General features: G+C 42.1%; 1 protein-coding gene across 2 annotated transcripts in view; it reads left to right on the top strand.

The window, feature by feature from the left end:
• The window catches only part of Neb (nebulin), a 193,761-nt gene that overhangs the window by 128,548 nt on the left and 39,459 nt on the right, over window positions 1–25,754 (top strand). For both annotated transcript variants that reach the window (XM_052182470.1, XM_052182469.1), the window contains 26 exons: window positions 351–548; window positions 901–1,005; window positions 1,690–1,794; window positions 1,892–1,996; window positions 2,280–2,387; window positions 4,074–4,187; window positions 4,607–4,804; window positions 5,136–5,240; window positions 5,865–5,969; window positions 7,100–7,207; window positions 8,678–8,782; window positions 10,117–10,224; window positions 10,783–10,887; window positions 10,988–11,092; window positions 12,030–12,128; window positions 12,531–12,641; window positions 13,208–13,312; window positions 13,916–14,020; window positions 14,415–14,519; window positions 16,497–16,601; window positions 16,762–16,866; window positions 17,617–17,721; window positions 18,847–18,951; window positions 20,230–20,334; window positions 22,631–22,735; window positions 23,056–23,163. In XM_052182470.1, the coding sequence (XP_052038430.1) occupies window positions 351–548; window positions 901–1,005; window positions 1,690–1,794; window positions 1,892–1,996; window positions 2,280–2,387; window positions 4,074–4,187; window positions 4,607–4,804; window positions 5,136–5,240; window positions 5,865–5,969; window positions 7,100–7,207; window positions 8,678–8,782; window positions 10,117–10,224; window positions 10,783–10,887; window positions 10,988–11,092; window positions 12,030–12,128; window positions 12,531–12,641; window positions 13,208–13,312; window positions 13,916–14,020; window positions 14,415–14,519; window positions 16,497–16,601; window positions 16,762–16,866; window positions 17,617–17,721; window positions 18,847–18,951; window positions 20,230–20,334; window positions 22,631–22,735; window positions 23,056–23,163 (2,937 nt within the window). The remainder of the gene's footprint in view (window positions 1–350; window positions 549–900; window positions 1,006–1,689; window positions 1,795–1,891; window positions 1,997–2,279; window positions 2,388–4,073; window positions 4,188–4,606; window positions 4,805–5,135; window positions 5,241–5,864; window positions 5,970–7,099; window positions 7,208–8,677; window positions 8,783–10,116; window positions 10,225–10,782; window positions 10,888–10,987; window positions 11,093–12,029; window positions 12,129–12,530; window positions 12,642–13,207; window positions 13,313–13,915; window positions 14,021–14,414; window positions 14,520–16,496; window positions 16,602–16,761; window positions 16,867–17,616; window positions 17,722–18,846; window positions 18,952–20,229; window positions 20,335–22,630; window positions 22,736–23,055; window positions 23,164–25,754) is intronic.

Here is a 25,754-nt window from a genome sequence, read left to right as displayed (position 1 = left end):
CACTTATAGCCTTCCCTGGAACGAGATTACATGGGGAGAGAGGTGGATCATCTTTCAGATTTCCTCACCCTCACCAGTGGACCCTTGAAGTCTGTGAACATTGTCCCACTCCCCGCCCCCACCCCCTCTTTTGACCAAGCACACACTAAGGGCATTGAATTGGCAAAAGGAGAAAACAGCTTCCCTGCTGACATTGCATGATAGAGGGATAGGAAGAATATATTATAATTGTTAGTGTTCTCTTAAACATTATTCTATATGTACTGCTCTACATGGGAGACTAAAGAGATTGGTTAGAATAATTCAAGTGTTACTCTTGTAATAATTTTTGTCTTTAAAAACATCTTCAGTTGAACTACAGAAGAGATTATGAGGACACCAAAGCAAACGTGCATATTCCCAATGACATGATGAACCACGTGTTGGCCAAGAGGTGTCAGTACATCCTCAGCGACCTGGAGTACCGACACTACTTTCACCAGTGGACATCACTTCCTGAGGAGCCCAATGTCATCCGCGCCCGGAACGCCCAGGAGATCTTAAGTGATGTATGATGCCCGTTCTGTAGTTTGACTTAGCCTACTGACTTCTGTTGCTGGTTAACCTTCTATGGTGTAATGTCTCCTGTTCATAGATCCAAAGACTTCCACCACTTTGGATCTATAAGTGGCATGAGTGACCACTCCTCCTATCAGAATCCCCTTTGCGCCATAGGGCACTTGGGTTGAATATTTAGTCTATTCAGCACTGCAATCAGATCCTGTTCCTCTCTGAGATGTCATTCAACCAGGAAGTCGCTTTCAGCCGGTCGAAAGCCAGAGAGTAGTAAGAAACCATCCAACAGTGACCAACTGTAAATTCTGAATGTCTGCCCCCTTTCACATTTCTTCTTTGTTGCAGAATGTATATAAAGATGACTTGAACTGGTTAAAAGGCATTGGCTGCTATGTTTGGGATACACCCCAGATCCTCCATGCCAAGAAATCATATGACCTCCAGAGTCAGGTGAGCCAATCTCCCTTTAAGGACCAACTATCCTTAAATACAGATGTCATTGCAGTCTATCTGTAGGCTACTGTCGCTAAGCTCTGATTGAGAGACTGTTAGAAAGGTGTATGATCTAAGGCAAACAAATTGGTCCCAATCAAACCTCTTGTGGTGACCTGCACTGGTATGAGTCTGTCCTGTGGCTGAAGGCGCTACACATTTGTAACAAGATGTTAGAGCGGAGAGGGTTGATGGATGGTGAACTATCCATAGCCATCATCATCTTGTCTTGGTTAATGTGCAGAATTTAGGAAGTAAAGTGTGTTTTGACAACGGGTACATATGTTTGGAGGGGAAAAACCATCATTATCTGGGGCATGTCCCAGCATGTGGCTGAGCTGCGATTGAGTGGGTCTGATGGACTATTGGTAGAGCAGGCTGCTGCTGGGAGGGCAGGGAGGGGGCGTGGAGCAAGTAATAAAATGAGGAAAAGCATCTCACTGAGAGCCAGACCTCTCTCTTGGCGGAGGAAAGCTGCTGCTTGTTTCGGCCGCCACACAAAGTCAGGCTAGCTGCAGAGGGATGGCGGGCTGCTTCTTAAATTAAAGCGGAAACCCAGATATTAAGATAGGATGACTGGGTTGCTATAAACAGCTAACACCGCTTTGTACCACGTTGGGTGACTTTGGTTTTTCCTCATAGCTACAATACACGGCAGCAAGTAAAGAAAATCTGCAGAACTATAACCTGGTCACAGACACACCCGTTTACGTGACTGCTCTTCAGAGTGGCATTAATGCCAGTGAGGTATGGTGTCCCTGTCCTGTCTTGCAGGGCAAGCCCTTTCTTGTCTTAGAGATCTCCCACCAGCAAGGGTACAGAATTCATCCTCTTTTGTCTGCAGGTGAAATATAAAGAAAATTACCATCAGATTAAGGACAAGTATACCACAGTGCTAGAGACAGCAGACTACGACAGAACCAAGAACCTGAAGAGTCTGTACAGCAGTGTGAGTTATCTTTTCCTCATATGTAGGAGGTGTCTTTCCACCTTCAGAGACAGTAAGCAAAGTAAATAAGACCTTTTCCTAAAGTTTTGTCAATTTTCCTTTGGACCATCAAATTCCAAATTTACCTACAAATCCTCACTAAACAATTAAACTTCAAATCGAAGAAATGCCCTGGAGTTGGCAAAACCATCTTGAGAAGGATGGAGACACAAGAAAACTTGATGATGTGGGAGCTAACCAGAATTCAGTTCCTGTACTCACAAGGTTTTTTTAACCCTTCTAGAACATATACAAAGAGGCCTGGGATAAGGTGAAAGCCACCAGCTATAAACTGCCAACCAGCACCTTGTCCCTGACTCATGCCAAGAACCAGAAGCACCTGGCCAGCCATGTAAGTCAAGTGCAAACGTCATAGCCTTCCCTCCCCCTCTGCCCTCCTCTGCTTCCCATCATTCTCAGGGGTGTCTGGCAAATACTTCCAATAGCCGGGCACCAGAGTCTGCTCACTGCCTCCTCTCAGGGCCCTGCAGTCCCTGGAGAGTCATATCAGCCAGGAGGACACAGGTGTGATTTTTCATGCTACCTATGGGTAGACAACATGGATAGATAGCCTCTGCTTCAGCCAGCAGTGAAGACAAAAAGCAGACACCAAATGCCATACAGAATAGGGAGTTTCCAGCCAGGCCTGGAGACTCACAACTACAAGTCCAGAACTTGGGAGGCTACAGCAAGAAGACTGTCATGAGTTCAAGGCCAACATAGCCTACATAATGAGTTCTAGTCTATCCTGCACTACAGAGTAAGACTCTGTCTCAGAAAACAAACCATGAATGGGATATTTTGATAGAATTAGGTGAGATCTGGTACAAAGCTAAGCTAGTGTATTTGGTAACTTGTTATCACACCATTACCAAATAAACAGATGAGGACAAGGAGCATGCCTCTCATTTGAATTTTTGAATAAACTTTACAGAGCCTGGTGAAGGCTTATCTTCCCCTGTTGTAGATTCTTGGCAACATAATGTTGGAAAAGGGGATCCTAACATTAGTTGGAATATTTTTAAGGAGAGAAAAAAAAGAGTTTCTTTGAATGCTATTTTTCATAGCTGAGGGAGGGATTGATCATTGCAAAGAGACTGGAATGTTCTGTTCTGGAAGATTCTGGTGAGAATTCTGTTTAGCCTCTAGTTAATGGGGCAGCTTCCAGTTTCCTCTGGGTCCCGAGAGCCTGTGTGTTACTCCTGTGCCCCAGGAGGATGGCTCTCGTCTTTGCTCTACTCCTGGCTCACAGAGTTGCTGAGTTTTTGACAGGTGGCACAGACTAAGAACTAAAGGCAAGCTGGACTACCTTGTTGAAATACTTGGAGAAAGTGAAATTCAAGAATTATCACACAGCTGGGCAGTGGTGGCACATGCCTTTAATCTCAGCACTTGGGAGGCAGAGGCAGGCACATTTCTGAGTTCAAGGCCAGCCTGGTCTACAGAGTGTGTTCCAGGACAGCCAGAGCTACACAGAGAAACCTTTGTCTTGAAAAAAACAAAACAAAAGAATTATCACATTCAACCATGGGACATTGAACCTCTTAAAATTAAGATTCCATGCAAAGTCTGAACCTTCCACTCAGGATAGTAAGGACAATAAAGCCACATTACTAGGAGATTACTGAACAATCACTTACTGTGAGCTGTGAGTGTGGCTCAGTAGTAGACTCTTTGCCTAGCATGTTCAATAACCTGGTTTTGATCCTCATCATTGTAAATATTTTAAGTGATTAAGCATGTTCCTAAAAATAACTTGTAGTGGCACAATATTTGGCATGGGCCCTTAAAACAAGCAATACAATTATATGCACTGTCCAGTCGAAAAGTATTTCAGATATTGCCTGATCATCTCACAACAGCCCTTGCTGGCTCTGGTGTCTTTTCAAGAGTAAGAAAGTGATCACTGGGAAGTGGTCCAACCTGCACCCCCACCCCACATCACCTTCTATTGTTTCATGGTTTGTTTGTTTGTTTGTTTGTTTTAACAGTAAGTCTTTACTCTTCATGATCTAGCTTTTCTACTTGTTCTCTGTAGATCAAATACCGAGAAGAATATGAAAAGTTCAAAGCCCTTTACACATTACCAAAAAGTGTCGACGACGATCCCAACACAGCGCGGTGTCTCCGAGTGGGCAAACTTAACATCGATGTAAGTACTGCGGAGGCTTTAGTGCACACAGAAGCTGAATCGAATAGCCATGTGCCATCACAGTACTTTCCATGAAACCAGGCATGTGTGCGACACACATTGTACATCTATACAGGAGCTAAGTATTAACTTAGCCGGAGGTTGGAGAGATGAGATGGTTCAGAGGTAAGAATACTTACTGCTCTTAGAAAGGACCCAAGTTCAGTTCCCAGAACCCAGATCAAGCAACTCACAACTGCCTGGAACTCCAGCTATTGGCGCCAACATGCATGTGACACACACTCCTTCATATGCTCACCCAGACACATACATAAACATAGAAATATCTTTTTAAAATATCCCAGTATTAATGTATACAAAATGCAAGAAAATTCCAGCCCAGTTGCTTGCTCTGATCTGGGTTGAAATGACTTTCACAGCGCCTGTACAGATCAGTGTACGAGAAGAACAAGATGAAAATCAACATTGTGCCAGACATGGTGGAGATGGTGACTGCCAAGGACTCTCAGAAGAAAGTCAGCGAGATCGACTACCGCCTACACCTCCATGAATGGATTTGCCACCCTGACTTACAAGTCAACAGTCACGTCAGAAAAGTAACAGACCAGATCAGTGATGTAAGCCCATTGCTCAGAAGAACCTCCCATAGTTGCCCCAAAATTCTCACACCCTAACCTTGGAGAGTAGCAGGCTCGCCTGCCTGACCACCTCGGCCTTTATCCCTCTTGTGTTCTGATTACCCATGAGTCTGAGGGGATTTTAGAGCTGTCCCTTGCAAACAGGATTGGCCAAATTTCTGTGGCCTCTCAGCCTCTTTGCTGATAACCTTTGTTTTTTTGTTTAGTCCCCATGTCGTCTGGGTCTAGGATACACCTATTCTTTAATATTCAAGGGATGGTCAGGTTTTTTTTTTTATTCTAATCCTCTGTACCTGCTGAAACCCCCTAGATTGTGTACAAGGATGACCTTACCTGGCTGAAGGGCATTGGATGCTACGTCTGGGACACTCCTGAAATTCTCCATGCAAAACATGCTTATGATCTACGCAACGATGTGAGTGTCCTCATTTTAATTTGTTGGTAGAAACACACCTCGATGCAGTTTAGAGCCAAGGATAAATATTTAAAGTGAGAACAGTGCCATGGCCCAGTTGTAAATTTAGCCTTGTTGAAGAAGCCTAAGCTGGAGAAAGATGCTAAAAAGGAGCGAGGTCATTTCTTAGCAATACTTTGCATTTCCATCAAACAACCGGGTGCAGCTATACCTTGCTTCTCTGTGGAAAAGTGACTCCAGGCCCTCCTCTCTTCAAACTATTTTAGATATATTTACGCTATTTTGAATATATTAATGAGCACATAATTTTTATTCTATGAAAACCTCATTCATTGGGATCATCAAGGAGATTTATTTGGGAGATACAGGGAAATTTGCCACACAGTAATATGATAGTGAGGATTTCAGCAAGAACTTTCAGAGAGGAGCAGCCATCACACATCTGTATAATTCTAAAGCCCCAAATGACTGTAAACATTGGTAGTGTGGGTTGCTATAAAAATTCAAGTCCATCCTCTTCACGATATTGATGGGAGTGATCCTCAAGCCCTCTGTAAAATCTTGTGCTATGCTATCTGGCACAATGGATGTTCCAGTGGAGGCTGGCTTGCTTCTTCTTGACAGATCAAGTATAAAGCTCACGTGCTGAAGACAAGGAATGACTACAAGATGGTGACCGACACACCAGTTTACGTCCAGGCAGTCAAGAGTGGGAAGCAGCTCAGTGATGTAAGTCCTTTCTGGGGAAGTGACTCTGGGTAGCAAGGAAGTCGGGGCATTGCTCAGCCAAGGACTGGGCAGCAGCAGCTCTTCCTCACTGGGAACTAGACTTGGTACCCAAGAAAGTGCTTGGAGAGCATCCTTTCCCTAACATCTGAAGTGTCGGTAGTTTGCAGGGGTAAAGCTGTGAGCCAAGTCTGTGAAATGCTTGGATATTAGAGCGTCCAGTGCTGCTTTGCATTGCTGCGCTGTGCATAGTGAGAGACATTTGTGTCTCCCTGTCTAGATTGTCTAATAATTAGAGCCAAGTGGCAGAAGGAAGCAGACTGTGGTGTTAACAATGTAGGCTGGAGTTGTATCCTCTGCTGGATAACACAAGCCTGGGAAAAGAGTACAGTTTCTCTGAGGCCTGGCATCTTTAGGTGTAACATGGGGAAGCATGTATGTAGATCCCCTGTCAAGCCTGTGAGCGGGCAGAGAAGAGAACCACCATGCTATCCTTTCTCAGTTTTATGCACAGGTAGCAAGTAAATATTAGAGCCCACCAGTTATCTACTCTAATTAATCTAACCTAATCTAACCAGTTATCAGATCTTGAACTTCTGGAAGGGACATGTCTGTCCCTGTCTCTGACATATGAGTGGTGCCAATAATTCTCAAGGCTATCTGCAGCCGGTTCTGATTCCACTGCGTAAGACACAGTCACAAGGCAGAGGTCTCTAGTGGCATCCATTCCTTTTCTTTTGTTGTGACATAAACAATGGGATGAACTACTTAATTTCACTTTCAGTTTTAGAGAGTTCAATTCATGGTTTCTTAACCCTGTGTGCTTGGGCAGTTGAAGGCTAGTTCTCTGCCTTGTGGCAGAAAGGAAGGAGAGAATGGGGTGTGGAAACAGGCCTGGGTCAAGAATCAGCCCCCACTGACCAATTTCCCCCAGCTAGGTCCCCACTTCCAAAATAGTGCGACCAGCTAGGGTCAAAGTAGCAATGGCAGGGGGGGAGGTCATATTAAAAGCATGGAGCAAAGGGAAGCAGGCAGCCCCGTTTTCATAGTCTTAAATATGGATTCCCACTTGCTTCAATCTAACAATGCGACTGCAGTCTGAATGAACCCACCTTACCTCTCTCTGCACCCAGGCTGTCTACCACTATGACTACGTGCACAGTGTCAGAGGCAAAGTGGCCCCAACTACAAAAACTGTGGATCTGGACCGGGCCCTCCATGCATACAAGCTTCAGAGTGAGGTGGGTATTGGGAAACGGGAATATTGGCAGAAGCCAGGCTGCAGGGCCCAGAGAGGCAGGTCGGCTTCTGTATCCTCGCTGACCGGTCTTGTAAGATATATAAATGCTGTTCTATCCCGTGAGTTTGGGAATACAAAAACAAACAAACAAAGCATCAGAAGCAAACAACACACTGTTCCATTCAGTGCCTTGAAAACACAAACCAGTATGTCTTGCCTTCCTTCTCAACTAATGGGATCCTCTTAAGAAGAAGTCAAACAAATAATAAACAGGCAGGTAGATGACCAATATTTGCAAGTCAGGAATAAGAGAGCTGGTATGCCGTCACGACTCTTAAAAACCTTAAAATCACCATGGACTCATTAAGGCATTTGCTATAAAAGGCTTCTAACAACAAGAGATAAAGGTAGAAGCCACCATTTGAGTTTAGAAGATGACGAACAGGGGCCCTACCTCTCATCCCACTTTCCTGTGTGACCTTGGGAACCTGCTTTCCTGATATTTTGTATTTTGAATATATGTCAGTTGGGTTTTTTTCCACTTAAAACACTATTTTTAAGCTTGTATCTCCCCTGAGAGCCAGAATATTTAAGACCACAAACAGACCTTCTCTACCAGTATATCTATTTTGACGTCAGTCTGTGATGTCACTATGTCTGGGGAATACAGAGGACCATGTCAGATGTACCTCATAAAAATAGCCATCTCAGGAGCTGTCGATGGCTTGAGTATCTCTCAAGGGTGGGGTTAATGACAGAGGTGGTACTTGGCTGCCTATTTTGTCTGCATGGCCCAAATACTTGCTACATGCCATGAGGCCAGCCAGGTACATGTTTGGAAGCACAAACACTATAAGCCATTTCCTCTTTCAGCCCTGTCTTAGTTTGTCCTGTTGCTTTCATGAAATACCCTGACAAACATAAAGAGAAAAGACCATCCTGGTTCACAGTTCAGGGGTCCATGGCAGGGAAGTCACAATGGCAGGAACTTGAAGCAGCTGGTTATATTCTGTTCGTATCAGGAAGCAGAGGGAGATGAGCCTTTGTACTTAGCCAGCATCTTCCCTTTATACACGCTAGGAGCCCAGCACAGGCCATGGGATTGCTCTTTGTTGAAGTATGCCTTCCCATTTCTGTAAACTCAATCAAGAATATCTTTTCTGGATATGTTCAGGGGCTAACCTAATATAATCCCTCACAGGTATGCCTCCAGGCCTGTCTCCTAGGAGGTCCTATAAGGTCCTACAGAGGTGATAGTAGCAACCCCTATAAGCCTTTTATCCCAAAACAGTAAGACAAGAGGAACCTGGTGGAATTCGTGATTCTTCTAACTGAAGTTCTTGAAATCAATTCAGAGGACATAAATAGATCAACTGTGTGACCAAAAATCTGATGAACTGCATATGATATATTTAACTACATGTTATGTGATGCTAAAAGACATTTTACTTGCTCTTTTTCATCCTGGCAGAATTTATACAAGAAAGGCCTGCGCTTCCTGCCTACTGGGTACAGGCTCCCTGTTGATACCCCTCATTTCAATCACACCAAGGATACCCGCTACATGAGCAGCTATGTGAGTAACCCTCATTCTGTCAGGCTCTGAAATTTGAACGTGAAAAAACTAATACTACTTAGTAATCTCTTCTCGTGCTCAAATTATACCCAGAAAGCTTGACAAGACTGGAAAGGGCAGAGGCAGATGTCAGGTTCCCTGGGTATCTGATGGCACTGGCTGCTTCAACAGTTCGGGTGTGCCTGACTAGGATAGTAAGTTAGAACAGGACATCACAGACACCTTGGTTCAGCATTCAGCACTGTCAAGATGCCTCTGCTTCAGCTGGCCTTAGACTAGAAGCATCACAAGCATTCGCTACATTATTTACTGGAAATGCAGCTTCATATATGCACTGTGTGCTGTGGATGTAAGCTTAGGAGACATCACTGTATATCCCTTTGAGGAGACTTCTTTGAAGCTACTTACCTTGCCTTTTACCTCTGGGCTCAGTTCATAGGCAGCCAAGGGGTGTCTGGATTCCAGCTGCTAGTAACTTGCCATAGGTTGCCTCTGGAATTGCCCTTTCCTGGGTTTTGTCCGAGCCAGCATAGGACCCGAGACATGTACTCCAGGGGCAAGTCTTAGAAAAGTGTGATAGTCTACATGCCATGGCCAGCCATTGTCTGGAGAGCAAGACTCAGCTCTTTCTCATTGATTTTCATCTTCAGAGTCCTAGGAATTGATCTTGCTGACCAGACAGAGCCAATATGGCCCAGTAGACATTAACAGATTTAAAAATCAAACCTGTTATTTTTAGAAATCACTCGATAAGTCATCTTTCAATATTAAAAAAATATCATCTTGGTCCTTTTGATGTTTCCTAATTTTTCAAGCCACTTTGAGATTAAAGTGATAGGTTTTTTTTTTCCCTTGTGTTTGTGCATCATCTTCTACAAAGAGATTTTTCCTGGTAAGGGGATTTTTTTTAACCTTTCCAGATATGTCTTTATCATTCAGCTAATAACTTTCAAGGCTTAAGACCATATTAAAAGCATGTTATTGAGGCCAGTGAAATAGTTCAGAGGCCAAAAGCATATACCACGTGATCTGGTACCAGATCTGACTCCCAGAGCCCATGGAAAGAGGAAACAGATTCCAGAAATTGGCCCTCTGATCTCGTATACATGCCATACACATGTGCTTCACCCACAGGTACACATCATGCACACACACACACACACACCCCAATAATAAAGAAATAACATCTAGTTTATGTCGATGACTAGTTCTTATAGTTGGTGTTTAGAGAATAAATCTCAAATCAAGGCACAGTCTCTTTTCTAACTGAGCGATATAGTATTATAGTTCTCTGTGTAGCCATCACTGATCTCCATCTGGCTTGGCTTTCTCAGTTCAAATACAAAGAAGCCTATGAACACATCAAGGCAAATGGCTATACGCTTGGACCCAAGGATGTCCCATTTGTCCATGTCCGGAGAGTCAACAACGTTACTAGTGAGGTACGGTGAACACTCATTCTCTTGGGAAAAACACTGAATTTCAAAATGGTGGCTTTGTTTGGAAAACATTAAGAGTTCTTGTGTTTCATCTGTAAGCTTGCAGACTGGACAACAGGATGAGGACTGTATTTTGGTTCTGGTGCCCTTCTCAGTGTTTTTGTTTGTTTTGTTTGTTTGTTTGTTTGTTCCTAATTGTTAAATCAACATAGAGACTTGGTTCCATAAACTATGCTGAGCTTTTCATTTTTCTAAAGAAATAATTCATTTTGATATTTGTGTTAAATCTTTCATTTGATTCTATTTGTGTCTGGCTCGCCACCCTGATCCCCATCAGGTCTATTTGTTTATCTGCCCTACTAAACAATCATGTCATGGAACTTTACACTCAGAATTCTTCACCTAAATGAAAGAAGCATTTTCTCTCATTCTAATCTTAAATCATTTTGTAGTCCCAGAGTTTCCTCTCTTGGTCCTTTGTGTAAAGTATTTGTTTGCTAGCCAGTAGATACCCTTATGACCCTGCCTTAAACATTTAGAGTGGTTTCTCCTTCACTGCAGAGACTATATCGAGAACTGTATCACAAACTAAAAGACAAGATACATACAACTCCAGACACACCTGAAATCCGCCAAGTCAAGAAGACACAAGAAGCTGTCAGTGAGGTAAGAGTATGGGAATCAGACAGGGCATCTATCCAGGGAGAAATGTGGACAATTTGCTCACTAACAGGATTATGTTCTTCCCTCTCCCTCCCCACTTTAGTTGATCTACAAATCAGACTTCTTCAAGATGCAGGGCCACATGATCTCACTGCCATACACACCCCAAGTGTTGCACTGTCGCTACGTGGGAGACATCACCAGTGATGTAAGCATCTTGTAGGCTCTTTCTAAAGGAGTCCGACTGAGAAATAGCATTGCTTTCAGCATTTAAGATACTTGTCATGGGCTTTAAGAAGTCTTTTCCACTGCATATTTCATAACTAAATGTACAATTTGGAGGTGAAATTGTGAGGGAATTCTCACAGTTTTCTGGCCACAGAAAAAGTTATGAGAAAACCAGTGGAGGAACAGGAATGGCCACCATGTCCTCTTGTTTAGTCAGTGCCATTCTACATCAACATAAGATCTTCACCAACTCCTACTGTTCTAGTGTCCTATGTCCCTGGTCATATTATGGTCTTTCTCCCTCCCCCCATCCTGTTGACACTCCCTTGTAGCATCTTCCTACTGCCATTAAAACAAACAAACAAACAAACAAACAAAAGCTTCCTGGATGTCTCCTTTTCCTGGTGGACCCACCCATTGATCTGCAAATTTTTCCCTAGACAGGATAACCCAATATCACTGTTCTCCACTTGGCACAGGGTTAGAGGTTTAACTTACAGTTTGGATGCAGGCAGAGTAAGAGAGTAAGGTATACATGTTGAATCAAGCTGAAAAGTCCAGTGACGCACCTCTTAACTGTAGAGGAAACCTTGCATTGACCACCAATGGATGTATCAAACCATGACTCTATTACATACTCTTGATAGAGTTTAAATTGTGAATATGGCACACAATAGTAAGCTTAACTCATAATACAGTAAAATAATCATACCAGTATACTAAAAAAAAGATATTTAAAATGCACAAACTGCTTTGTTCTGGAATTTTTCATTTTCTAGTTTTTCATAACAGTTGGCAATGGGAAACTAAAACCACAGAAAGCAAAACTGTGCACCAATAAAGAAAGTGTGGCTGTCCATGGTTTTTGTCTTGTGTTTACTCTGGCTCATAACCATCTGTCTGTGTTTGTCCCACAGATTAAATACAAAGAGGACCTGCAGATCTTGAAGGGACTTGGCTGCTTCCTATATGACACTCCTGACATGGTCCGCTCCCGGCACCTAAGGAAGCTCTGGGTGAGGACACACCTCCACAGTACACAGCTTCCCCCATACAACTATCATGCACCCCATTGCTAGCTTCCAGTCAGGGAAAGATCAGAAAGAATCTTTGGCCTACATCTACTTTTAAGGAGAAACTTGCCATCAACCCACTTGAGTAGGTCATAATTTACTTATGATGGTTTGTACCTGTTATAAAGGTAATGAGCTTAGCTAAGTAATGGTTGTTTTTATTCTTGTATGATATTGTTTTGTTCCCCAAGAAGGGGGAAAATGGGGTGAGAATTATTGAGACCCTTAGCCTTCCAGAACACATTTAGGGCCTTCTCAGTTTGCATATGACAGCCATTTGAAAGACATGACATATGGTCCCTTAAATGACTAGTCAACTTGTGTTTCTGGCTTTCTTCTTCTAAGTCAAATTACCTGTACACGGATAATGCCAGGAAGATGCGAGACAAATACAAAGTGGTGCTTGATACCCCAGAATACAGAAAAGTGCAGGAACTGAAGACTCATCTGAGTGAGGTAAGGATATATCACCTGCCACTACATAAGAGGTAGGTAGACCAGATGGACTGAACTACTCAAGATTCTCAGTTCCTGTCTATGATGATCAGTATTCACTGATGACAGTGAAAAGATGTCCTTTCTGTGCTTGACTGCAGAGTGCCCCAATATCTATGTACATCAGTTGGCCTCACATTGGCTCTATTTTTTTCCTCTTCTTGTAAAAAGGATATTAATAGTTGCCCTTCTCTAACTAGGGTAAATAAGAAGTTTGACATGATTTTATAGCTTAGAAAGTCTTTGCCTTAAACAATTGTCTATAAACTAACATTAATTCAAGTTTTTCTCTCTTGAGTATGGAACCAAGGATATAGCAATGTCTGCTGTGTTGATGCAATGGTGGGAAGGCAGGGGAGGTTTAGGCAGCAAATATGCATGAACCATTAGTTTAGAAAGAAGAAACTTAGCCAGTTGCAACAGTGGGGTCTCCTGCCTTACCCACAAGCAAGCAGTCAGGGCATCCACAGAACACTAGCCATGCCAGCAAAGAGGAAGTGACAGAGGTTTCTTGTTTTTGCCTCTAGCTGGTGTACAGAGCCTCGGGTAAGAAGCAGAAGTCTATCTTCACTTCAGTTCCTGATACCCCTGACCTTCTAAGAGCCAAGCGAGGACAGAAACTTCAGAGTCAGGTAATGCCTATAATTAATGAAAATTTATTAGTCTTCCATGATATAATAATGTCTACTTGATCTTCCTGGGCAGACAGAGTTGGTTGTACTTGCTACAGCCTGTGTCCACTAATATTGCAGTTTTCTTTGAGACTATCATAACTGCGCTTGGGTTTTCACAGGCAAAGGATACCATGTCTTCTTTGCTAAGGGCTGTCTGATTTTGTCCTCAGATGAGTGGTTATGAGCTCTAAGTACTAAAAATTGGTCATGGATCACTTTAAGAATGTGTCTGTTATCCACAGACAAATGAAACTCTATATCACATATGCAAGCAAAGTTAGGGGGAAAGGATGCTGAAGGATCTTTCAGAATCCATTCAGTCTTCTGTTGGCATTCTTTATCACATGTCTTTACACTGGATCAAGTCCAGCAGAAGGATTTTTAGACAGCTGGTTTATGGATATGTGTTTTCAAATATCACATTCAGAGAAACAAATTCACAAACACATACACCAACAACAACCTTATGGAGCCAAACACACATACATAGATAAAGACTCAAATAAAGAGGACAGCCTGAAGCTTCTTCTCTGACTCCTCCCCTGCTCTCTTATTATGCAGTATCTCTATGTTGAGCTTGCCACTAAAGAGAGACCCCATCACCATGCTGGAAATCAGACCACAGCCTTGCAACATGCTAAAGACGTGAAGGACATGGTCAGCGAGGTAAGATACGGAGTCTATACCAACACATGCATAAGCTAAGAAATACTTCCAAGCCTTTACCTGCTATCTCAGTAAGACTACAAAGTGTGCTCATCATCACCCAGACACAGAAGCTGTGCTCTAAGAATGAGATGTGTTGTGCCTTTCCCTTAGATTTATGACTTGGGTGTAAATTGGAAAGGGTTGAAACCCAAACTTGGGCTGGTGCCCTGGCTCTACACATAAGATGCATGCAGGACAAGCCTGATAGGCTGGAGTTCAATGCCTAGAACCCACATAGTTATCCTCAGACTCCATGCATGTGCCCCATGCATGTATACACACACAAACACGCTACAATAGTTATAATGAAATTTAAACTTATTTGGCTTTCTCTTCTCTTTTTATACCTTAGAAAAAGTACAAGATTCAATATGAAAAGATGAAGGACAAGTATACACCAGTTGCAGACACACCAATCCTCATCAGAGCCAAGAGAGCTTACTGGAATGCCAGTGATGTGAGTGTCCTTTCCTTCCTTCTCCTGCTGTGACCTGGAAGAGCTGTTCTGATACACCTATAGTTCAAAGTCATTGCCCACGACATGGATCAGGGAAGAACACACCACATACACACACACACACACACACACACACACACACACAGCATCACTCCAGCCAAGTAACTAAGAATTATGTTGAGATGCTGCAAGCTATTAGTTATCTCCCGGTAACAACATGATCCTTCCTTGTAGTTCATGGACAGTATCTTAGAGATACTTGATAGCTAATTTATTTAGGCATAAAATCAGTCTTGGGCAGAAAAAAAACAGATTTAATTAAGTTGCCTGCTCTATATAATTTGTCTAATTTTTCTTATGTGTGAAATAGGATGAGAAACATGGTAATGAAGTAAGATTATGCACCAAAACATGTGAATAATGTGTCTACTACACTACTGAGCTCATTAGTTAGTGCTTGGGAAACGCTCTCTTCTCTTAACTGCCTCCTGTAGAGTGTGTGAGTGCCAGGACACATGAATACAGTAGCTACAATCAGAGGAGGGACTTCTTTGTCCTCATCACCTGATCAGGGAAAGTCTGCCTTCTACTAGGAATGAGTTTATCTGTTTCTGAAGATAGGAATTAATAGTCTGCTTGAGGGAGGGCCTTCTGAATTTGTGCCTCAGAACTCAACTGCAGATTTGCTGTATCTATTGCAACAACTCTAAGTAGATTGGACAACTCAACTTACACCTAGCGCAAAGCCCCAGCCAGCACTTTGTCTACACAGTATAGCTCTAGATTGCATGGCCACATAAGGTAATTACTAGGAAAAAGACAATTCTAGTGAGTACTTAAAATGCAAGCTGAGAAAACCATAGATTTACTTTAAGAATCCATCCTTCAGTACAGTTTCAGTCCTTGTGTAATATCCCGTCTTTATCATTCAAGGTTGCAAATGAATTTTTCCCATTTTGTTTTGTTGACTAAGCTTTTACTTTGTAGCTGAGGTGGCCTCTCATTCACTGTGTAACCCAGGTTGGCTTCAAACTCACAACAGTCCCTCCCATACCCTGAGAGTACACTGTTGGAGCCACTATGACCAATACTTGTCCATATTAACTTGTATAAAATTTGATTTTCTTTGCACTGGAGTGGCTGAATATTGAAGTTGATCCCAGGGTCCAGCTGTGCCCTAGCGCTTCCCCCATGGCATTTTTTATATCCTCAATCTTCAACAGTCCTCAGCACCAATCCCAAGAAAACTTAATCTTTAAAATCACCCCAGCGCAAAACGGATGTTAAATTTAATGTATCAACCACGGCTGACCCCGCAAGTCATGTTCTAACATCACCCACATAAAGAGCAAAGTATTTCAGAAAATGCAACTTTTACTACATGCTTGCTCAGGTCTAAAAACAGGTCACCTGACTTACATGGACGAGACAAGTAGGGTCACCATGTCACAAAGATGAAAGTCATGACAAAGTGAAACTTCAAGACTGCTTAGTAGAGAAGTATTTTAACAGCAGGGGTGGGGGCCGAGACCTCATTAGTTTGTCGTGGACAAAGCAAGGCTATGATCTGCTTTTTGCTTTCTCTCCATCCCCAAAATAAAATTCTTTAGCATTTACATATATTTCTTTTTTTTAAGTGAAGTAGTATTCAATTTAAAGAAAAACAGCAAAGACAGAGAATTCCAACATGCTGCACGTGGTTTCGCCCGTCACTAACATTCAGATATTTGCACAACCATGAATCATGGCTCCATCCATTACCACCTCATCAATCCATGTGTGACTTTTTTTTTTAATTATGACGTTTTCTTTAGTGTCTTTTTCTCTTCCAACATCTGGAATGGCTTTTCAGGCTTTTCCCTAATTTTATTCATGAAGAAAATCTAAGAGAGGAAACTCACAAGAGTTAAAACTGAACAGACATGAGTTATTTAACTTGGTGATCTTCATAATCGGTAGGGTATTCTCTCTTAACAGCTTCGCTACAAAGAAACGTTTCAGAAGACCAAAGGGAAATACCACACTGTGAAAGACGCCCTGGACATTGTGTACCATCGCAAAGTCACAGACGACATCAGTAAAGTATGTCCCTGGATGTGGCTGCTTGAAACGGGTTCTGTAACCCAACACAGTTTTGTTTTGTTTTTGTTTTATTTTGTTTTTTTCCTAAAAGAAGTCTCACTTTTCTAAAACTACAGGGAGATGTGCTTTACATTAACTTTGAGTCGACTTTTTACAACAGGTGAAATACAAGGAAAACTACATGAGCCAGCTGGGCATCTGGAGTTCCATTCCTGATCGCCCAGAACATTTCCACCACCGGGCCGTGACAGACGCCATCAGTGATGTGAGTATTGCTGTCAGTTTTCACATAGAAATCCATGCCCCCCTGTGAGCTGTGACATCAGCCTCTGCATAAAATCACTGCAACACTTGCCTAGTTTACTACCCCGCCCCCAGGGATAGGGAATAGATCTCACATGCCATGGTGAATGTGTTGTAGTCTAAGGATGACTTGCGGGCGTTGGTTCTCCCACTACCATTAGGGTTCCTGGTGGCATGCACCTTTACCTGCTGAGCCATCTGGCTGGCCCCACTTCCATAGATTTTAGGTCTTGCATATGGTTATTCAAGTCATAAAATTTAATCACTAAGTGACTAAGCCTGAGCTTAGGAGAGGGAAAATTATATTCAAATTTGTCACCCTATGTTTTCCTCAATGACTCAGAAATATAGTCCATGCCTATCTTGGGTCCTGTGAAGAGAATATGACAGAAATCGAGGCCCATGTAGAAAGAGGTTTCACCTGTCTGTGTGACAGATTAGTTGCCAAGCCAATGATAATCTCTATAGAAAAGTATACTGGTTAAGGTTGATGTTAATTGATAATAAAAATGAAAATTTCTAAATATTATAAAACAAATCATAAGAAACCAGTAAATTCTAGAAATGTATTTAAATAAAACAGACTGTTTTAAATCTTCATTGCTTGACAAACTTTGGGAATCAGAGTTTCCAATTGTTCACTTGCATGGCTCCTAACCTATACCTATTAGAGGTGAATTACTAAAACACTTTGATATTCCTCTTCTCGTAGGTAAAATATAAAGAAGATTTGACCTGGCTGAAAGGCATTGGTTGCTATGCCTATGATACCCCTGACTTGACGCTAGCTGAGCAGAACAAGACTCTGTACAGCAAGGTATACTTCTCCAGGAGAGTGGCTTCATCATTAACTAGAAAGCTAAGCTCGAAGATATGAGTGCTAGGGGAAAGTCTTTTATAGCTTTGTCTCTGTCCTCACTTCTAGACCCTATAACTAAACCCATGCTGAACTCTTCACTTTTAGAGATTTTCAAGTTTGCTGTGGTTTGATTTTTGACTGGGTCTTACTATGTAGCCTGTGCTGGCCTAGAACTCACTATGTGTCCTAAGTAGTTGGCCTTGAACTCACAGAGCTCCGGCTTTTTCTGCCTCCTGAAGAGCGAGGGTTAAAGGCATGTGCAGTCATGCCTGGCTAGAGGAATCCTTAGTGCTGACCTCATTAATGGGAGTTTATTGGTATTTGGTGAAAAAGTATCTAGTTCGACTATTCATGACAATTCCAGAATTCCCTCCCATGAATGTATAGGGATGATTCGCCTGACTAAAGCATTAATACAGCAACAAATATCAAGTATGGCTATTTTAATCTATAAACAATGTGATATATGAGGCAAATTACAGTTTTGGGACCTCGTCTTTATATTTAAAAAAAAAAGCAGTTGAATTTGCCTTTAATCTAAAATAAAAAGCATTCAACTTCTGATAGGTGCCAGACAAAAGATACTTTACAGTAGACTTGGTATATGCTTATTATAGTATCTATTTTCTTTGTTAGAATCATTTAAAGTTATATTTAAGGAACATTCTTAATTTAAGAACTGTTTAAAAACAGGTTGCAGGGTAACTAGGTCATTATCCACTCTGTTCTGTAAAACTTTGATTTTCTGATTAGTTGCTAAAAAAAACTATAGTTTAATGAACTAAAAACTGCTTTCACATGAACTATCAAAATATATTTAAGTAGAATCATTGTACTATGCTAAAACAGAGAAGAAAAGCCTTTAGGTCTTTGATCAGCATGGAATTTGTATTTGGTGACCATCTAGTGGATGGTTTATACTATGTATTTTCAAGATGTCAGCCCTAGGAGATAAGAAAAAAAGAAAAAAACTCAATGAAGACTTGTTAACTCTATAGATGCATTATTATACTTGTAAGATAAAGAGCATTGTTCATCCTTAAGACTGGATAAGCAATCAAATAATTCTGTTCTTTCCCCCAGTATAAGTATAAAGAAGTATTTGAAAGAACAAAGTCAAACTTCAAGTATGTTGCTGACTGTCCAATTAACAGGCATTTCAAGTATGCAACTCAGTTGATGAATGAGGTATGTACAACGAATTTGATTAAGCCTATTCAGTTCTCTTAAGAAATCTGCAGGGCTATTTTATTAAAATCTATTGTATAGCATGACAGGAAATCTGTCCTAAATTCCATTCCATATAAGGACTTGGAAAGATAATGTCATTATCTGGTAGGTTCTGCCAAAACCTTGAGTAAGGCCATGTTCATCTTCCCCTCTGTAACAGTCTTATGGTGGCAGAGAGGAGGATGGATTTTGTGGACTATCAGCTAAATGCCTTTAACCCGTGTAGACCTGGGAGGCCTAGATGGTCAAGCTAGGTTGAGTAGTCTCATAAAGGCACCAAGATGGAAGTAGTTAGAACTCTGACTCCCTCAATGGGGATAGTTGTGTGAACCATGAATTCAAATATATTATTGTTACTCCCATGGAACTGGATGCATAGTAGTATCTATTTACAGCTCCCTTTATATTCTACTCCTTCTTTCTTATACCTGTTTTCACAGTGACATAATTTGAATATAATTTGAGCAAGTTATTTCAAGCTGTGAGTCCTAACTGGGAAGGTTTTATAATGTTTAGATGTTTTCATAACTAAACTTACACTTTTCTGCTTTCAGATGATCCGTGGACTTGCATAAGTTCAAACACGTTAGATAATTTAAAAAGGAAAACAATAGCCAGCAGTGCATTTTCATGGCTGGCCTTTGCTGATTTCAATTCATTTTTGTCTAATTATTTCATTTCAACATATTTCTAGGCAGAAAAACTCTAAAAAACAATACCATCAGCAGCCTCCTAGGACATTCTTGATATATTTTATTTTTCCTATTTCATGAATAATTCCCAAGTGTCTTTTAAATCATCAAGTAAATTAGTACAACTTTCCTTGAGTAAGCCTAGTTATACTTTTGGATATTATAGTTAGTTATACTTTTGAATTGCATTAATTATACCTTTAGATTCTTGCTGCCTTGTATATTAAACTTGTAGGTTATTGGTACCTCCTTTTAAATACAGTGTAAGATTCCATACAGCCTGACATCACTAACGTATCTTTTGAAACGGTGGAAACATGTGTGCCTAAGGTCCCTTGGTCTGCTCCAGAGGTTGCTCTCTCCCAGGCTCCAGCCTTTCTCTAGAAAATCTGCCTTCACTTGTCATTCCAACTCTCTGTATGATCATCTAAACATTGTCCTAGGGATTAATAGGTTTCACGCTCTCTGGAGTGTTTAGATTGAGACATTACCATGCACCCTCAACGTTGTATTCTCGCTATAATTTAATATAATGTTTGAGCAGAAAAAATACAGAGCTGATTATGAGCAGCGGAAAGATAAATACCACCTGGTAGTCGATGAACCTAGACATCTGCTGGCTAAGACCGCAGGCGACCAGATCAGCCAGGTACTGTGACCAGGCCAGCGGCTCGGCCCAGACAGGACTGTGCTTCGATTTCTCCCAAGGTGTCGTCCCGTCTGCTGCAAGGATGTCATAGGTTCTGCCTATGATATTGGGATGTTCTGTTTCAAAATATCTGTCTAGCCACCCAAAGAGCCTGTGAGCTATTTGAGTGTGCCAGTCAATGCTCTGTGTCCTCACTTGGGCTGTGGTGAAGGTGAAAATAGAAGTCAGGGCCTCTCTCTGTTTTATTCTTCTGTAGAAACCGTTTGTTAACAGCAACTGTAAACTGCAAATTGAGTTGTAAAAAACAAAATTCTATGGTTATGGGAGAAAAAAGACAGAAGAAATCCCTACCATATTTTTCTGTTCTGATGATGTCATCTTCATAAGGCAGTCTGGGTGGTGACATACGCATTGTTACCTCTGTCCTACCCATTTGCAAGGATTGTGGATGGTCAAAGTGTAAATATTTCAGCCACACTCCTGGCATTCTACACGGGGGCTTCACCACAGAGCTGTGTGAGTACACAAAGTGTGTTAAGCCTACATCTCTTCACTCAGAGGTGACTGGGATATAGAGCCTTGTTCTTTCTGTCTTCATGAGTCTCTTTTGTGCTTCACTGCTCTTTGCATGGACAGAGAAAATACAAATCTAGTGCCAAGATGCTTCTGAAGCAAGGCTGTAATGAAATCCTGCGTCCAGACATGTTGACTGCTCTCTACAATACACACATGTGGAGCCAGGTAATGTCCGACAGGGTGTGAAGACGCAGGCTGAGACCTTCCGGGCATTTCCTTTCACGCTCTCATTGGCCTCCTCTCCTGACCTCTGCCCCTGCTGCTTTCTCATGATAAAGAATATGAATATTCATTCCTTAGAAATAAAATCTGATGGTGGCCTGGCATACCAGACAGCCACTGTCTGCACATCTAATGCTTAGAAGTCTTCAAAGATCAGTGGAGTCTCCACCTATTTTTTTCAAATCGATATTAACATTTACTCATGTTTTTTAGTGTTTGCTTGGAGAGGCAGATTCCTTAGAAATTAAGCATCTTTAGTAGATTAGTAGCTTTTAAAAGGTCTGAATATTTACTGTTTAATTCTAATTGACCCTTTGCCCAGTTCTCTTAACAACTATTTCAGAGAGCTGGGGCTAGTCACATAGCCTCCAGATATCCGGCCATATTTATGTTGGTAATATTATCATCCACAAGGTCTATAAGCACACACTGCCACCTTACATCAGAGACTGGAAGGGAAATTTCTCCTAACCTCTGAGAACCCCTTTGCTTCTATGTATATGAAATATATTGGAAAGTATCTGTCCGTGCTACTGCAATGAAGGGAGGCTATAGTTGGGATGTATTGTATGAAAGAAGAATAAATGATGGTTATATAGATAGATTATAGATAGATGGATAGATGGATAGATAGGTGGATAGGTGGGTGAGTGGGTGAGTACCCTATCTTTTGTATTAGCAGAAAGCTTTGTGATTTTAGTTTGTTGTCAATAAATATATACAAAAAGGGATACATTCTCACATAAACATCTTATAGGCCTCAATAGGATCATCAAAACACAATGCATGAAAATTTGTTGGTCTTTGTATCTGTCCTGCTTAAAACAGCTTATCTGCATGAAAAAAAAGAAACAAAACCACAAAAAAATGTGACTTGGGGATTACAAAAAAATGCATTTTGGGTGTGGGAGAGAGAAAAAGTGGAGCTACTGGGGGGAATGGAGGGAAGGGAGGCTATAGTTGGGATGTATTGTATGAAAGAAGAATAAATGATGGTTATATAGATAGATTATAGATAGATGAATAGATGGATAGATAGGTGGATAGGTGGGTGAGTGGGTGAATGGATAGATAGATAGCTTATAGATAGATGATAGAGAGAAATAGATAGAAAGATGATATATAAAAATCTAAAATACTTTAAAACTCATATATTCATTTTATTGAACATCTACTTTACTTGGGCATGGAAAAAATACCAATATAGTATGGAATGTTAGAGTAAGTCCAGAGAAGAGTCTAGTCTTCTTCTGAGATTTTCTGCACACATGCCCTTGGCTCAGGCTCCTAACCTCTGAGAACCCCTTTGCTTCTATGTATATGAAATATATTGGAAAGTATCTGTCCGTGCTACTGCAATGAAATACAGACTTTGTTAAACATCTCCAGTTAGCACTTAAGGCAGAAGCCACCAGGAAGCCAACACACTCTGGTGCTGCCTGAGATTTCCTAGAGCCTCCATTCTCAACCATAACGTGTCCTTTCTTCCACGATCCAGATCAAATACAGGAAGAAGTATGAGAAGTCAAAGGACAAATTCACCTCAGTTGTGGACACCCCAGAGCACCTGCGCACCACGAAAGTCAACAAGCAAATCAGTGATGTAAGTTCAGAGCAAAGGGCCTGCATCCTCGGGCTCAGCGCATCTGCCCAGGCGGTGCCGCTGTAGACTGTCAGGGGTCTGAGACACAGCTGTCAGGGGGCGGGAGGCCAGGGGGATACCTGCCTGCTGCACACAGGGCTCTTTGTCATTCAGATCAGCAAGCCAGCCATGGAGAAGCGCAGGCCTCAGCGGGCGGCTTGTAAATACCTGTTGTGTTTAAAGAATTGCCTTTCCTTCCCACTCCCTTGCCATGTGTATTTTAAATTGCAAATGGAGAGACGGGCGATGTTGTATCTTCCTGCTTTTTTGATCTGCTTCAGATACTTTATAAACTGGAATACAACAAGGCCAGACCCAGAGGCTACACCACCATCCATGACACGCCCATGCTGCTGCACGTCCGTAAAGTGAAGGATGAAGTCAGTGATGTGAGTAGCCTTCCTCAGCCCCTCTGTCTTAGACATTCAATGTGATGTGGGAAACTCCAGGCAGTGACCTGTGGAAAAACCACTCAGGAACCTAATGCCCTAAAATGACAACCCTCCATCTTCCTGGTGATTCTGTGAGTTGACTTAGACACAGCAAAATAGGTCTGTTCCAAATGGTATTGTCAGACATTGCGGGGAGGGGGGGGGGACGGGACACAGCTAGGCCAAGGTGGCTCTTCCAAGACCTAGTCCTAGTGGATCAGAGCCACACCCATGTGGATGAAAAGGGTAGGTAGATCCAGAGACACAAAGTGCAATTGGAGAGAGCTTAGTGGCAAGGCTTAGCCCAGGGCAGCAAGACAAAACCGACCCCAGCAGTTTGTATCAGAGGGAGAAACCTGTATATTGGTCACATCAAAGGCAACTCTACCAGACCCAAGAATGTACCCATTCATCTTGAGATAATGTCAGTTGGGCATGATGGCACAATTCCAGCATGACAGAAGCAGAGGTAGGCAGGTCTGTGTGAGTTCTACACCAGCCAGAACTATATAATGAGCACCCGTCTCAAAACCAAAAGCAGACAAAACCAACAGCAAATGGTAATGTCAAAGAATCAGGTCCCTGTTACCAGCCTTTGGTTGTAAAGGCCTATATGTCACTAAAGTGATTTTTGTCGAGTGTCTTGCTAAGAAACATTGCAGGGAAAACTGAGCTGGGTGGCCAGGGTGACCCTGGGACAGATGTGGTAGTTACAATCAAGATGAGCACAGCTCTGCTAAGCTGAATCCACAGAGAGTCATATTCACACAGCTGACAGCTGATGGCCGATTGGTTTCTGTATAAATGAGGCCTCTTCTGTGCATCTTTTCTGTATTGCTTGGCATCTAGCAATAGAATGTCTGAGCTCTAAGAGGCAGAGAGCCAATGCTTCAATGTCAGTGAAGAGTTATTCCTAGAACTCAGCCATCATTTTCCTTGTTGGCTAATTTCTACTCTGGGATTGGTTGGCCCTGTTGCATGAGCTTGGGTAAAGCTGCAACTCATGGCAGAAGTACACAGCAAAGCAAAACACTAACCTCAGCATGAGATATATAAAGAAGGAAGAGAAAGGAGCTGGGTCTCACTATCCTCTCTGAGGACAGGCTACAATGCTGGGAGGTAGTAAGCCTGTAGGAGGTGAAGTCACCTTGTACTACCTGCCAGCAGCACCTGTGCCTGGGGACCAAGATGTTCGTTAGCTTATGAGACTTTAGGACATTCCAGGTTCAAACTATGGCAAATGATAAAGAAATGGTCACCAGTTCTGGCTGAGCAGCTAGCAGAGCCAGGTTCTAGGGCAGCGTGTGGAAGAGATCCCACTGAGGCCGTCGTAAAAAGTGCAGTGTGGCCCAACCAAAACCACTCCGCCAGCCCCACCTTCCTGGAGACAATGAACTAGCTGTTCTGTTCTCACACTCTGAATTTCAGAATTTGTATTCATAAATTTTCAAATTCTTGACTTTAGGTTGGCATAGTAGTATACGAGTATAATCCTAGCATTTGGGAGGCTGGACAGAAGAATTGCTAGTTTAATACAACCAGGCAGGGCTGTGTAGAAAGATCGTGTTTCAAAAGATAAACCAAACCAGATATTCATTTTGATTTTTGTAGCTGAAAAACCACCATAATTCATTGAAAAATCTTCAGCATTTTTTTTTATTTTTGGAATGTTTGACTTTCTGTAGCTCAGACTGGCCTAGAGCTCACTTTCTAGTCAAGCCTGGCCTTGAACTCACAGTGATTCTTCTGCCTCAGCCTTCCAAGAGACATGAATCAACATACCTCACCCAAATTCAATGTTTTAAATAACTCTGTGGTATCTGAGCTTCTTGGCCCATGTATACACACACACACACACACACACACACATACACACACACACACACACACACACACACACACACACACGCACGCATGCACGCACACACGCACGCAAACGCACATGCACACAATCTTAGGCAACTGTTATGCCTGCCACCTATCCCAAAACCTTGACTATAGCAGTGCACAGGGCTACACTGGTAGATGAATAAACACGCCATGCTGCTGACTATGAGTCACCATGAAATCCCCTTGAATATTTAATGCACTGGTTGAGAAGGTGGACATGTATATAAGAGCATCTTTGCAATATGAAATCTGTTAAAAATAACAGATTTTTTAAGGTACTACACACAAACAAGGATGACCACAAGTATCCGTCAGGTCGAGCCCATAGCAGCCTGCTCCCTGTGATAGACTGAGGCGTTTTTATATCCATTTCCTCAAATGTTTGTAGGAATATGCTGGGGTGGGTACCAATGAGCAGTACTGACTTCTATTAATGTAGTCGTCTGTAAACAAGCCCAGCATGCAGTGCTTCTTGTGGTAAATCTAGTAGGCCCTGCTACAGTTCCTTCCCTTTGAGCACACTCTACCTTAATCACATTGCACCTGGGATCATTCACCAACACCAAGCGAAAAGCAACCAAATTGACCGTCAGTCCATGGGATTTAGGGAAAGCAAAAGTAAATGAAGCTAGAGTCCAGGGCTCCAAGGGTTGAACTTG

The sequence above is a fragment of the Apodemus sylvaticus genome, chromosome 5 (assembly GCF_947179515.1).
Source record: "Apodemus sylvaticus chromosome 5, mApoSyl1.1, whole genome shotgun sequence".
Classification (NCBI taxonomy): Eukaryota; Metazoa; Chordata; class Mammalia; order Rodentia; family Muridae; genus Apodemus; species Apodemus sylvaticus.
Note: the sequence above shows the minus strand (reverse complement) of the source record. Positions and strands in the feature narration are given on the sequence as shown.